This window comes from Condylura cristata, unplaced genomic scaffold (genome assembly GCF_000260355.1).
Source record: "Condylura cristata isolate star-nosed mole 26May11 unplaced genomic scaffold, ConCri1.0 scaffold00009, whole genome shotgun sequence".
Lineage (NCBI taxonomy): Eukaryota > Metazoa > Chordata > Mammalia > Eulipotyphla > Talpidae > Condylura > Condylura cristata.
In genome coordinates, this window is record NW_004567110.1 from 20,545,603 (window position 1) to 20,561,568 (window position 15,966).

The 15,966-nt window shown below is 37.0% G+C and overlaps 1 protein-coding gene across 1 annotated transcript in view; it reads left to right on the forward strand.

Annotated features, from left to right (window-relative positions):
* Positions 1 to 15,966, forward strand: part of NUDCD1 (NudC domain containing 1) — a 39,423-nt gene that overhangs the window by 1,671 nt on the left and 21,786 nt on the right. Inside the window, exons 2-3 of the mRNA XM_004680001.2 lie at positions 9,080 to 9,234; positions 12,488 to 12,493. Of these exons, the coding sequence (XP_004680058.1) occupies positions 9,080 to 9,234; positions 12,488 to 12,493 (161 nt within the window). The remainder of the gene's footprint in view (positions 1 to 9,079; positions 9,235 to 12,487; positions 12,494 to 15,966) is intronic.

Below are 15,966 nucleotides of genomic sequence, written 5' to 3' on the forward strand. Positions count from 1 at the left end.
ATTTATTTATGTATACAGAACTGGGGTACATGCATGGCCAGAGGATTCACCAGAGACAGAGTGGGGAGCAGAACAGGCCAACTGATGAAGTACACTGCTGAGGGGAACAGCGGGTGGGTCAGGAGGGGAGCAGTGGGTGGGTCACGCCATGTGGGTCACCTTTGGGGTGGGGCTCGAACTCATGCTGAAGTGGCATTAGCTTCTTAGTGCTGTGCTTTAACCTGCTGTGCCACCAGGGAGGGCCCAGTCATCCTTGTTTTTACAAAGAGTGGCATTTTCGATAATGAGAACCTAGTTAGCATTTTAAACACACAAACTGCTGATTTTGATGCATGCATGTGGTCAGTGGATCACACTTTCAGAAATACTGATCTAGATCAGTAATAATTTACTGACCTGGAGTTTAGTTAATAGATTTTAATTGTATCAGGGGTTTAATGACTCATTTATAAAACTCGGAAATATCTATCAAAACTTTGTTTTATGTTACATAATGATAAATATCAAGATGAGTAAGATACAGTCTGTAGCTGTGAAAGTAGTGCTGTCTATTTGGGAAGAAAAGTGTAAACAGATAATTATACATGCTGTGGTAAGGCAGTAAACTCTGATGAGGACAAAACATCAAGTATTTACCTATCTTTACCAACCTGCCTGGGTGTTCTGGGAAAGCTTCTTGGAGGAGTTGATATCTAAATGGGTATTTGAAAGATAGGTAAGAGCTGATCGTGGTGAGAGAAAATGAACTTAATTTTTCTTTTGGGCTCCTTGTCAGTGAATGGTACCACTGTGTTTAATTTATGCATTAAAAGACCACCACAGAATTCAGTGGCTCAGAAAAAAAAGAGCAGTTATTGTTGTTCACAGGCCTACAGTTCAGGTAGGGCTGATTTGTGCATTTAGCTCAGTTATAGGCCATGCTAAGTGGTTCTGCTCCTATGTTTGGGCATTCTCTGGCAACCAGCTGTTTTTTCTCTGCCAGCCAACTGATTTAAGAGTTTTTCAAATGATCACTGTACTTGTTTCTCCTCCATGTCATCTCTTAGTAGATGTTCAGGCTTCTTCCAAGGAAAGAAGTTGCAGTGCCCAAGGTACTGCTTGGATTGAGTTTAATGCAATTGGCCATAGGTAACTAGATAGGCTTGTATTAGTAGTCTCAATTTTTACACCACCCTGGATCTACACCCTTTGACATGAGCTCTTGTAACTACTTAGGACAGGGTGGCATAAAAATTTGAAATATTAGTGCAGGTCTACCTAGTAGATTCTTCTGGAGTCATGGAATAATTCGTCTGTTTTAGCTTTCTATTCAACTCAAATTTTGTCTTCTGTGTGCCTCCAACCTTGTCTTAACCACAGTAATTTTTTGTTTGAACTACAGTGGCGTTCTGACTAGTGTCCCAGCTTTCCCTTTTGGACACCTTCATTGCAGTCTTTGCAGTCTTATGATAGTCTTCAGTTCTGTGGTTTTTATTTTTTTATATATATATTTGTTTTCTCCAATAGACTGTAAGCTCCAAGAAGGCAATACATTTCTCTTTTGGTTACAGCTTTGTTCAGAGGGCTTGACATAGTAGGAGTATACTAGTAGAGTGAATGAAGAAGAAAAGGAGGAGTTGAGATTATTCCTTTTGTGGAAAATCACGCATGAAAGGAAAGAATTAGTTGATGTATGGAGGACCTTAGAGCAAAAAATCTCCTGGGAAAGTAAAAGAGGACTAACAAAGGTAGGTGAGGGCACATTTTCTCTTTTGGATTTTATCTTGGAAATCAGTGTTTCCCATACTTTTTTCATTAGCCATTACAATAAAAAAAAAAAAGACTCAGCAGTCACAGATTTGTCAACCTTTTAATTTGTGAAGGGGAGGTGTTTCTTAAAGCTATCTGTACTTCATTAATTCTTTCATAAACAAAAGTATATTTTAACACTAAAAAAGCAGAAAATGAAATCCATACTAAAAAAGTCCTTTAAATTGGACACATTAACTTTTATTGAAGTCAGTAGATTGTCCTTTTTCCTCCATTTCACCAGTGTTGGTCTTAGATTCTGTGTTTGGGATGTATAATCTAAAGTGATGGGGTGTCATTTAAGAGTTTTAAATATAGAAGGCAAATGGGATAGATTTGGGAATGCGATAGTTGCTCTTAGATTCTGTGAAGGTTCGGAAGATGAGTTTAAAAGCTGAGAGAAATGGAAACTATTGGATAGTTAGAGGTCTCTCCAGTAGTTCACGTAAAGAATTTTCATTAAAAATTAGTCGAAGATGATGAAGAAAAGATTAGTTCTTTTAAAAACTGTCATTTGTGGCAATGGTAAGTGTAGGTTAAGTGTATTGGTCAGGCTTTTATGCCGCTAGCCTCAGTGGCGATCACCTGCAGCCTTGAATGCGGATGGGGCTTGGGAGTGTGGGGTCAGGGCACGCATGCTTGATTGTGGACACCTGAGTGTGGTGTGGGCATGCCTAAGTGTGCACACCTGAGCCTGGAGGTTGACGCTATAAGAACGGCGTCTCTCAGGGGCTGCATCACCTCTGTGAGAGAGAGAGAAGGCCAGAGGGAGCCCAAAGAGAAAAAGCATGCATTCTCCTGGAGGCTGGAGGGCCCCAGCCTTCTGAGGCCCCAGCCTTCTGCCCACCCTCTGCCCGGTTGCCCCACTGCAGTAAGGTACGATTGACAATTTGATTTCTTGTCTGCTAATCCAAGGAATTTATATTCAGCAAGCGATTACTGGGTATACCTAGTGTGAGTGTTTACACTGCAAAATGAAACTCAGCTGTCATATGTTTGCTACCTGCTTAATTTACTAAGCTCTGCTTAAATTTAAATTTTGCTGAAAGTTCTGCCTTTAGGTTATGAAAATGAAGATGTGGTCTCATAGAGCTTAGGTTTTATTTTCGTAATGCTTTTAAAATTCCCTCATTTTAAATAGTAAATATCTTTTTTATTGCAAAAACCTAAACATAATATTTCTTCCATAAAATTGTGATTGCCCTTTGATCCAGCATGTCTGGACTGTATCTTACAGATTTCCCCCGACCCTAGAATCATCGTTTACTATGTATCTTTCTTTGTGTGTATTTTCTTTTACGTTTCATCTAGCTAACTCATTCTACATCTTTCATCTTAACTACATGTTGCTTACTGAGAGTTTTCTGTATTAACTACCTACTTAGAATCTATGCCATAAGATCTTCAAATTAGAATCTATACTATACTTTACCAGAGTAGCTGATACTTCATAGACTTTGTAATTAATCACATTTGTGGCATTAGCCTTCATGCCCCAAAGTTCCTGTGCCCTTCTGTAACCACCCTCAGTTTGTCCCCACAACTACTCCCCCTCCTATATATTTTCTGTCATTATAGATTAGTTTGCATTTTGTTTTATACTTGGAATTAGACAGTTTGTATTTTTTTCGGGGGGGGGGTGGGCGGCGGGTGGTCTGGCATTTTTACTCAACATAATTATTTTGCATTCGTCATTGTTGCATGAGAGATACTGAAATCTTTTGACTGTAGTTCCATGCAGTTGTATAAGTTTATGTTTCAAATTTTTTGAATGTTTTTTATGTTGCATAAACATTAATTATTATTGTCTTGATAATTTGACCCCATTATTATTATGAAATAACCTTTGTCCTTTGTGGTAATCCTTGCTCTCAAATCTACTCTTTGCAGTTTTCTTTTGATTGTTACCATTCTGTCCACGAGCACACAGTTTTTCTAGCCATTTACTTTTTTTTTTTTTAAAGATTTATTTATGCTTACAGAACTGGGATACAGGCCAGAGGTATGGTGGGTGAGAGGATTCACCAGAGACGGAGTGGGGAGCAGAACAGGCAGATTGACAAGGTACACTGCTGAGGGGAGCAGCGTGGGTCAGAAGAAGTCTGCCACACCATGTGGGTCAGCTCCCTGGCAGGGGATCGAACCTGTGCTGCAGTGGCTTTGTAGAGCTTCCCATTTACTTTGAACCCATTGCTCCACTAGGGAGAGCCCACCATTTACTTTCAACCTATCTTCCCTATTGTAAATAGTGTTGCAATAAACATAGTTGTGTAGGTATCCTTTTGAATTAATGTTTTTGTGTCCTTTGGGTAGATTCTTAGGAGTGGAGTTGCTGGGTCATATGGAAGCTCCATTTTCAGTAGTTTGAGGAACCTCCACACAGCTTTCCATAATAGCTGGACCAGTTTGCATTCCTCCCAGCAGTGTAAGAAAGTTGCTTTGTCTCAACAACCTTGCCAACATTTATTTCCTGTTTTTTTTTTTTTTTTATGTGCCATTTTTGTTGGAGTAAGGTGGTATCTTATTGTGGTTTTGATTTGCATTTCCTTCATTATGAGTGAGGTTGAACATTTTTTCATATATCTGTTGGCCATTTGTATTTTCTTTTTGGAGAAGTATCTTTTTAACTCTTGTGCCTATTTTTTGACTGGATTGTTTGCTTTGTTTTTGTTGTATCAGTTCCTTATAAATCTTTCTGATCATTCCCTTATTAGTAGTATTGTGTGCAAATTTTTTTTTTCCCAATCAGTAAGGTGTCTCTTGGTCTTGGTTAATGTCTCTTTTGCTGTACAGAAGCTTTTTAACTTGACGTACTCCAAGCTGTTCATCTTTTGCTTCACTTTCTTTGCTTTGGGGATTTTTTTTTTCTGTTTTATTTCAGATAGCTTCTATTTTAATTTTAATGATTTTAATTTCACTAGTCTTTTGTAATGTCTAATCAGTCATTAATTATCATCCAGTGTATTTTTCATCCTAGATATTATAGTTTGTATCTCTAGAAAGTTTGTTTTAAATCATTTTTACATCTTTCATATCTCTTAATGTTTTGACTATGTGGAATGTACTTTTACAACTATTTTAATATTATGTTCTACTAACTATAACTTCTGTGCCAGTTAAGTGTTGAGCATCTATTGGTTGGTTATTTAATGGGGTTTGTAGTTCTTTCTTCTCTAAATGTTTGGTAATATTTGACTGGTACCACATACTGTGAATTTTACCTTGTTTGGCAGAGGAAGTTTTGAGTTCTTGCAAATCTGCATGATTTTTGTTGTGGGATAAAATTCAGTTATTTGGAAACAGACATGCCATTGTGTTTTGCTTTTGTAATTGTTAAGCTAGTCTGAAGCAATGCTTATCATTTCCCAATACTGAGACAAGTCTAGGGCTAGTTATTAGCCACTGTTGCCATATACTTTTCTGTGTGCTCTACCAGATCGCCCATGAGTTAGGAAGTTTTCTGCAGTCTCCTGGTAGGAACAGTCACAGCCCAGATTTGTGTGAGTGCCAGAAGGATTAGGTTCCCTCTAATCCTTTTAAATTGAATGCAACTGAGATGAAAAAGTAAACAAAATGAAGAATGATGTAAAAAATAAATTTAAAAAAGAAAAGAAAATATCTAAAACTTAAAAAAATAAATTGATGGCGTTATTTCAAACATAGAAAAGAGTCGGTCAAATCATAACCACCTATGTGGGGAAAAAGCCATGGAAGGGAGAAGAGAAATGGGGAAATCAACACTTTTTCTTAATGTGCCAATACATGTTTTTAATTTAAGCTTGTCAGTAATTTTATAGGATAAGTTTTATTACCAGTTATTATTGGTGAGCAGACAGATAAAAAGGTTAGGTACACTAACCAAGCTACTGGCAACACCAGTCCTTAGAGCTTATGCATTTTCTAATCTATTTGGTATCTGGGCTGTTACTTCAGGGCAAGGAGAGGTAAGGGGCGAGAAGAGCCAGCTAATCCTTATGTTTATATAAAATTTGTGAATTTTGCATCATCTCTTTTGGAGGAAAATATGGGAAAGATGGGCAGTGAATTTGTGCTGTGTGCAACTGCATTGCATAAAATAGTTTTGTGGGAGCAGTGCTTGTAATTCTGGTCATCCCTGTCCCATAAGTCTTGCTGCAGGACCCATAGTGTTTCCCCTGTTGTCTGAAAGTAGAATGTTTGTATTTGGGTTATTTTTTGAGTCTGAGAATACTGCTACTGTTAATTTTTGTTGAAAAGTATTTGAGTGTTCCCATTTCCAAAAATAGCGTACAAGTCATACCAAATATGAATGTTCTGCTTATGAGTAGCAGGATAAATCAAGTTTGTATAAACTTGTATGTATTTTTTAAAATATCACTTTATACATAAATAGCAAATTGAGTAGACATAAAGTTTTCATTTGGCTGATTCTGGAATGTGAATAGTCTAAGAAGTGACCTTTGTAAATATTCTGTGTTTCGATCCCTACCTTTTTTTAGACTGTTGTGCTCTGCTTAGGTTTTTTTTTTTTTTTTTAAGATTTATTTATTTATGCATACAAGAATGGGATACAGACCAGAAATGTACAGTAGGGAGGCAAAGGGGGTGAGAGAATTCACCAGAGACTGAGGGGAGTAGTGGGCAGGTCAGGAGAGGTCTGCTGTGCCATTTGGGTCACCTCCCCAACCGGGGATTGAACTTCTGCTGCAGTGGCCACAGAGACCTTCATAGTACTGCATTTTAATCCATTGCACCACCAGAGAAGGCCTGTTAAGTATTGCTGAATAATGTGTTATATTACTTACAAATAAGTAATATTAGCAAATAGTAACTATATTATTACATACTCATACAAATTGGTATCTGAAGAGTTAAATAGTGGCAGTTCTGTGTAGTTGAACATGATGGTGTATTTTGAAAAGATGCAACAATACTTGTAAACACTGTGCTACAATGATCATGTTTGTTTGACTTCCCAATACCAAAGTAGAGGGCCTGGTACATAATGAATATGCAACAAATAACCCATGAATGAGAAGCTGTCAGGTTTGGATGGTCCATAAATGCTTTGTAAGAATTTGAGATAGAGATTAGGGGAGATGTCCTCCTTGTTGGGGCCTAAGTTCTTGAAAGGCTAATAGATAAGGATATTTCAGCAAGGCTTTATTTCCAATGTGACATAAACATTAAGTAAAATATTACTACAGCGACTTCTTTACTTTCTAATAGTTTTCTCCCCTTCAACCATTTTGAAGATCCAAGCAGAGAAATGAGACTCCTTGCTCTCTGGTTGCTCTCTGGTTCCCTTTTTAGAAGAACTCTCCATAGTTGCCCTGCTGGTGGTTAAGCTTGCCATAGTCTGGGCAGTTTTTCTGTTGCTTTGCTTTTCCTTTTTACATTCAGAGTGGTGATTGCATCGATAGCCCTCCTTTATAATTTGGGGCCGGACAGATAACCTTTTTCTGTGTACTAACATCTTTTACAACACAGTCTATAATATGCATTATGTTCATTTGTGTGTCCTAGTAACTTCCATAAATTAGCTCGTTGACATACAATAATCAAAGACTTAGACTATGCCATAGTCTCCCACTGCTTTTCCGGAGCCATATGTTTTTAGATTATGTGTTGTAAGAGGGCAAAGGGCCACGAAGCCTCTGACTTGTTCAGAATTGCCCAGGGGTCTTTATCACAAGTATCAAGAATATGACTGCTTTGGGACATTGTTTCCAAGTCTACTTTTCTACTATCAAGTTTCACCCACACAGTGGTGAAAAATTAATGATTTTTAAAATCCTAAGCAATGGATTATGTATTTCTAATAGTTCTTATAAAATAAGCATTTCCTTGAGTTACATAAGTCTATGAAATCATAGCGTTGTGATGATTTTACTTCTAAAATACCTCTAAACCTTAATCATCCTTTAATCAGGGTTGTGTTAGCTTCCTGGATTTACCCCTGATTTTCTCCTGTGTATTTTCCATATTGGAATTATAAGTAATCATTTATAAATTTAAATTTTGAACTGCTTAAAAACTGAATTCTTTGTATTAAGTTCGTTAACAAAGATAAACAAAAGGCCTCAGTTCCTGAGCTTCATTGATTGGTAGCCTTTCCTGGACCATTTTCTTAGTGCTGTGTATTTTGACCAGTCTGGCCCGCCTGTGGCTCTTTGAATACTTGTCTTTCGTTCTACTTTTGTATTTTTGCTGGCTTTCCTTCTGCCTGTGATGAGGGGGGGGGAGGGGAGAGAGAAATAGTAGGTACATGTATTTAATTAATTCTTTCTTACCCTGTGTTCTGGATTCAGATTTTGGAAAACTTTCATTAGCACACTAGTAGATCAACCCCTAACGTTATTTGTTTCCATGATACCAGGTAATTATTTTTCATAACACTTATCAGTTTAATGATACATTTCTTTGTTATTATTTGATTGAATATATGTCTGTTTCCCCACTGGATCATAAATGCTAAGAAGGTAGATTCTGCATTTTTTTGCACATCATTGTATCATTGCTGCCTATTAGAATTTTTGATGAATGAATGAAAGTCACTCAAGGTAGTAATTACAATAGGAACATGTGAGCATTTTGGTAAAAGAAAAAAAGACTTGTAATCAGACCCCAGGAAGGTGAGTTTTATATTAAGGTAAGGTTATACACACACACACACACTCATACACACACACTCCCCCACCACACTCCTCCTCCCTCCCATTCCTCCCAGACCACTTCCATTTAGCTCAGACCACTTTATATTTTCTGTTGTTCTATGTGCCCTTGTGGGAAAAGTACTGTTCTTTATATAGAAATGTTTCTATTGCAGGTATAATGTTTTCTGTACCATTGGGAAGGATGTAGTATAGCATTGGAGAAATCACCATTTGTGTTTATATTTATTTTCATAAGTGTATGATGAGATAGTAACTAGTCTTTATTTCTTAATATGTGGTAAAATGAGAGAGATATTAAAGGCAAAACATTAAAAATTTTTTTTTTTCAAAATAAAATAGTGAACCACTTATTTTTCTAGCAAGGCAGGAAATACCTCAGTTTTAGCATTTCTGTTCAATTCAGAATTATAAGGAAGAAGTGCTAAGAGTTTTAACATGAAAAGCTTTAACTTTGATGCCTGTACTGTAAGTTCTAGAAGGATATGAACCATGTCAGTTTTACTGACATTACATTTTGACTGAAATGTAGGAGTTTGTAAGCAGCGTTCTGTGATTTCTTTGCCTTCTGGGCATTCTGCAGAAAAGAACCATCTGAGGCAAGACACTTGATATTTGTTTCTTTTTTTTTATTTCAGCTGTGGCAGAAGTAAAACTTCGAGATGATCAATATACACTGGAACACATGCATGCTTTTGGCATGTATAATTATCTACACTGTGATTCATGGTTTCAAGATAGTGTCTACTACATTGATAACCTTGGAAGAATTATGAACTTAACAGTAATGCTGGTAAGGAAAATTACATTAAGGCTAAGATTTTTCCTTTAAACAGCTGAGTAGCATTTCATTGTATTGTAATATTCTCCTCCTAAACCATTTATCTGTCATTGGACTTAGGTTGTTTCAATAACTTGGCAATTGTAAATAGTGCTACAATGAACAATATGACCACATATAAAGAGTTTTTCTCTGCCTTATTTTTGTGGTTGATTTCTAGTTTAATATCACTATGATCAGAGAAGAATATTTCTGTTTTAAAATTAAAGTTTCATGAATTTATCAATACCTGTGTTTTGACCCAATATATGTGATTTGTCCTGGAGAATGTCTCATGTGTACTTTAAAGAATATGTATTCAGCTTTTTGTGTGTGGGAGGGCAGGGGGACTAATATGGCTTAATTCTTTGTGTAAGGCTCTTGTTTTTTTTTTTGTTGTTGTTGTTGTTGTTTCTTGGTCCATTGGTGAAAATGGTGTGTTTATTACGTTTTTCCCAGTGTCTTCACATTTGATAATTGCCTTCCAAATTTTGATGCAGCTTCACTTGAATATATACTGATGAGTGTAAATATTCCTGATGTATTGTTCCCTTAACCATTGTACAGTGTGCATTCATGTCTTGTTACCTTAATTTATCGGAAATCTATGTTATCTGTTTTATGTATGGTTGTCTCAGCCTTTCTTTGGGTCCTGTTTGTTTGTAGTATTGTTTCCCAGCCCTTTACTTTGAACCTGTGTCTATCTTTAGACTCAGGTAAGTTGGGCTTTACTTCTGACCCAGTGAGTCACTATGTGCCTTTTGATTGGTGAATCAGTCTGTGCACATTTCGGGTAGTCATGGATATCTGAAAGTCTGCTACTACTGTTTTCTGCTCAATTTTCTGGTTCTGTTTCCTTCTTTAGGTTTTGTGGTCAGTGTTCTATTTGGAAAGAATTACTTTTTATAAAATAAAATAGTTTATTTTTACATCATTTTGTGCCTTTTCCCACCTCAGTTGTAATCCCCGTGGGCTTACCTTCACCAAATCACCCGTGTGCCATCCCCCCAACCCCGTTTTTGATCCCATTCCCCGCTCCACCCCCATAAAATGAATCTGGTATATAGTTGTTATTATTCTTCCCCCCCTTGCCCCCCACCCTGGTCCTTTATACTCTTGTTATGAGTGAAACCACCAGTATCTTTATTTTTTCTTTACTGCTTATTTCACTCCATCCATGTTGCTGCAAAAGGCATGTGTTTGTCTTTTTTGATTGCTCAGTAATATTCCAGTGTGTATATGTACCACATCTTTTTAATCCAGTCATCTACTTTTGGGCATTTGGGTTGATTCCATGTCTTTCCTATTGTAAGTAAAGCAGCAATAAATATGGGGTGCAGGTGTCTTTTTGAATCAGTGTTTTTATGTCTTTTGAGTAGATAACCTAGGAGTGGGACTGTTGTGTCATATGGAAGCTCCATGTTTAGCAGTTTGAGGAACCTCCAAACATTTTTCCATAGTGGTTGTACTCGTTTGCATTCCCACCAGCAGTGCAGGAAAGTTCCTTTTTCTCCACATCCTCGCCAACATTTGTTGTTGCTAGTTGTTTTTTAAGATGTTTCATTTTCACTGGTGTGAGGTGGTATCTCATTGTGGTTTTAATTTGCATCTTCCTTGTTACAAGTGATGTTAAGCATTTTTTCATATGCTTGTTGGCCATCTGCACTTCCTCTTTGGAGAAGTGTCTTTAGCTCTTCTGCCCATTTTTTGATGGGGTTGTTTATTTTTGTTGAGCTTCATCAGTTCTTTATATATCTTTGTGATCAATCCTTTATCGCTAGTTTTGTGAGAAAATTTTTTCCCAATCAGTGGGATGTCCGTTTTTTGTAATGTCTCTTTTGCTGTACAGAAGCTACAAGAGCACTTTTTAACAATTCTTGGAGTGGATGTCTAGGGCTTGCAAACTCCTTCAACTTTGAGAACACTGACTTCTTCACATTTGAAGGAGAATCTTGAAATATATATTATTTTTGGCTGACAAGTTTTTAGTCTCATGTATTTTGAATATTCCCTCTTCTCTCACTTCTCCTGAAATCCCCATTATTTTTATATTCCTTTCCTCACAGTCAGATATTTCTTGAAGCATTTCGTCAATGTGTTTTTTTATTACCCTTGATTCTTCTACCTGGATTCTTTGTGTTTATCATATTCAAGTCACTATTTCCACCTTTCCCTTGGTTATCTACTTCCTTACTTCCCCCAGTGTTTTTGTTTCCTCTGTTATCTTTTACATGCTACATCTCCATTCCTTATTTAAAACTTCATGTTTTGCCTTGTGTTGCCTTATTTTATTTCTGAGGACATTTATTCATTGTCTGAATTTTCTCATCTATCTTTGATCAGCTTTTCTGTGTTTTCTTCCATTTATTTGGCAATTTTGATCTGATAGAAAAGATCTTTTATGTCTTTGTGGTTACATTCTGAAGATTGTTGTCTCAGTGGTGAACTATGTTCTTGAGGACTCAAGGTGCCACGTGTTTTATTTTCCTATCTGCCTATTTTGTAGCTTTACAGTTTGCTTTTTTTTTTTTTTTTTTGCTATGTCTAGGGTGCAGAATTTCTGCTTTTTCAGCAGATGGAACAGAGATATTTTTGAGAGATGGTCTGTGCTTACTAACTTGGGGTGGAGAAGAGGTCCGGTGGGGCCCCATCACTAATGAAAGTGGTTTGTAAGGGTGGCTTGTGCTGATAGCCTGCCTCTCTGGGTTTCCAGAACTGTGTATCTCCAGTTTGGGACTTCGCTCTTGCAACTTACAGGATCAGCTTAAGTCCTAAGGAGGTAGGGCAGGGGGTACAGTTCTGAGCTTGTATTCTTCACTGAGGAACTGGGTCTGCATTTAAATCCAGCTCCTCTGCCCACTATCTCCCTCACTTGAGGATGTGCCTCTGCACCACTCAGCTCTCCTCTTCCCATGGTTGCAGCCACATATGGGAGCACTGAGGCTCAAACCACGGCCAGTCTCTACACATACTGCTCCATTCTTTTGCTGTATGGAGTTGAATTTCCTCGGTGTCTCTTCTGGTGTCGTCAGTGTTGGTTTCCAGTGTCCAAGAGGCACTCTGTCTTTGCTCCAAGTCATGTTGTGCTTGGAGTCGGTGCCCCCTGGACTGCTTTCGTGTTAGCTCCCACTCAAGTGAAGCAAGTAACCTCCTCTGACACCATCTTCTGCTTTGTTCTGGTTTTATATTCTTGGTAAGATGTTTCTGTTGTTATTTTTTTTTCTAGGTACAGGTATGAATCTTTGGTTTGTTGAATAAGTAATTTAATTTTAATGAGTAAGAAATACTTAGTTTTTCCCCAACAACATTTATACACTACAAGCATGTGCTTCACAGTCAGAGACACAAATAGAATGGCATGGAACAGTGGAAATAGGGAAAAGGTGCAGAAGTAGTGTAGTAGAGGAAAATGGTAAGAGTTGGGGGACAAAATTTCCAGGGGTGATTTGAGAAAATGTGTCACCTTAACAGTTTTGAAGGATCAGTTAATTTACCATGAAGATCGGCACACCTGTGTGCATTCAGCTAATTTCCACACTCAGTTTTACACCACATGGAGACTCTGCGTTACTGTCTTGAAACAGAGTTTGTGCGGACAGACCTAACTAGTATGTAGACGATACTGGATGAGGGCGGCACGCAGAGGCCAGATTTTGAAAGGAGGCTGGGATGACTTGTCATGTCTTTTTGTGTTAAGCAAAGAGAAATATAAAAAGGACAGGTTGGAAAGATTTGGGATTGTTCTTGATTGGGAGAAGGGGCTACAGATAGAGTAACAGACAAACATAGTACAGTACTGAATCAAAGAACCAATCTGCTGATCAGGAAAATAAGAAATAAATGTGGTACAGAATTTCTCAAAATTGGTCACTGGACCACAAGCAAAAATCATCTGAGGTGCTTGGTAAAATGTAGATTCCTGTGACTGGCTTGCAAATGACTGCTCTTGTAAAATCTGGGCTAATTAAACACTATGTGACCAAGGTGAAGGTTTAAGAAGGAAAAACCTATTGTGTCCTCCTGCTATTGCCTAAAACAGCCAGCAGATAGCAGTAGCTTCACACTGATTTTTTTGAGACACTACAACTAGTAGGTTTACAATCCTCTTCTAGAGAAATTATCAGTTGGGAGGAAATGTGCTCGGGACATAGAAAATGCTTTAAGAAACCAGAAAGCAAAGAGAAATCCAAACACAGTATGTTTAAGCTATCGTTTTTATTGCCATTTTATTATGGCATTTTAGGCTTAAATAATGTGTTCAAGTTTCTTAATACTTAGGGAATTAATTCTGTCATAACTTTCACCTATTTGAATTAGTTTCTGCTACTATAGAATGATGTCATCTAATGGTACCTCTTTAAATTGCACTTAAAGATTCAGAGCAGTTAATGGATTCCATTTGTAAGCATGTATTTGTGAAACTATCTTGTAGGACAGGTTGCAAGTATTTGTCTAATTCAGTTGTATGCCATTGTGATCACATCTAAACATGAATGTCAGCTTGTAGTCTACGGTTGAGTTAATAAGGATCCACTTAATTATCTTAAGAAAAAAGTAAAAGAATTAAATTATTGGGAGAACTTTAAGTTACATATCAAATTGCTCAAGATCCAATTAATTTAAAACATCTTAACATCTTAAGCATTAGGAACAAAAAAGAAGGAAGAGGAAGATTTTTTTCCAAATAAAGTTACTGGTGATGATAGCTTTTCTCTGGAAAAAATAATTACTTCCTTTTAAAAGGGCAAACTTTAAAATGCCAATTTATAATAGCAAATGACATTGTTACTGAATTTTCCTTTTCCATCTTTTTATTAATGTATATTTATTTGAAAAGTGCTTTGTTGGTTCAAAGCTTATTTCCTGTTCTTAAAACTCAGAGACCCCCAAATGCCTGTTTTGAGATATTTTCCATAAATATATACAGCTTACAGATTATTACTTATTTAGTATTTATTTATAGTATTACTTAGATACAGCATGTGGACATTAAAATTATTGGCTTCTTTTATTAATGTAGCAACCTAATTTAAAACACTGTATATGGACCTCCCTGCAGGCTCTAGAGGTTAAGTCTCAGTGCTATCACCGAGTTTGATCCCCAGCCAAGGAGCAGACCCACATGTACAGCAGACCTCTCCTGTCTCACCTGTTGCTCCCCTCAGCAGTGTACTTCAATCTGCCAGTTCTGCTCCACACACTCTTGTCTGGTGAATCCTCTTAACTTCCTGTACCCCAGTTCTTCACAAAAAGTAAAAACTTGAAAAATAAGTAAAACACTGTGTAGTATTGGCCTATAGGAAATAAGAATATTAGCCTGCAGAAATATTATCATGAAGAAAATGTAATACTTGCATTTATAGTGGGGTTTTTATTTTTGGGAGGGGGCAGTATCCTAGAAATTGTAATGAAATAGAGGTAATCATTTCACTTGGGAAGTGATTTCTTCTCAAAGTGTAGAATACAAGGAAGACCATTAATTTTCCAGGTGGGATCAGTGGGGATCATAATCTTGGTCCTGACATCTGGCAGTGGCATTATGGGCAAGTTATTTCATCTGCTTTATAAATCAAAATGAGTACATTGAAGGATAGGTAATGTTTTTGAAGAAAACTAAATTGTGTGCTTTAGAAACAATGGGTTGCTAGAAAACTTGGGGCCTTAAGGACATAGTTTACTTAAATTTTGTTTATACATGATGTAAGTCGTTCTAGAGGTACTGAATGAAATGTACAAGTTATGGATTCACCGTTTTAAAAATAGATTTATTTTTATTTATGCATCTGAGAACTGGGGTGTAGAACAAAGGTACAGGGGATGATTCAGCTGAACATTTTGCTGAATTCACCAGCAGAGGTTTCATCAGAGACAGAGTGGGGAAGAAAACAGGAGAATTTACTGAAATACATCTCTGAGGGATAAAAGTTGGAAATCGAACACAGGCTGCAGGGGTAATAGCACAGAGACTTAACCCCTAAGCCACCAGGAGGCCCCAGTTCTTTTTGTCTTATAAGAAAAGTTGTTAAAACTAAAATAGTAAGTTACTGAATTGAGTACAGTTTGATGTATGAGAGGAAGCTTATTTTTCTGACTGTAGACTTTATGTTTTACTGTAAAACATTTTAATGAGATAATCCATTTAAAGTATAACAATGCAGACCATTAAAAAAAGTGTCATATCCGGAGTATAACAGACCAGGCAAGAAAATAATAATAATAATGAACAGCTGTATACCAGAGACATTTTATGGGGGTGGAGTGGGAAATGGGATCAGAAACAGTAGGGGAAAGAAATGCACTGGACTGTGGTGATGGCACACAGGTGATTTGGTGGTGGGAAGCCCACGGGGATTCCAACTGAGATGGAAAAATGCACAAAATGATGGTTAAAAATAAACTATTATATATTTTTTTAGAAGTGTGTCAACCGAAATGAAGTTAATACCTAATTGTAGTGTTTTCATTCCATACACTGATGTCTGTGTGGACATTTAGAATATGATGTGGTATTTTTACTTGAAAATACTGACCATTAACTCCAAATTTGAGAGAATATTTAGATTTTGAGAATGAAGACTATATTCATTATCCTTGCTGTGTAATAATTTATTTCAAAACTCAGTGTGTTGGAACAGTGAATATTTGTCATTCACAGTTTCTATGGGGCAGAAATCAGAGTGGCCTAGCGACATGGTTCTGTTTCAG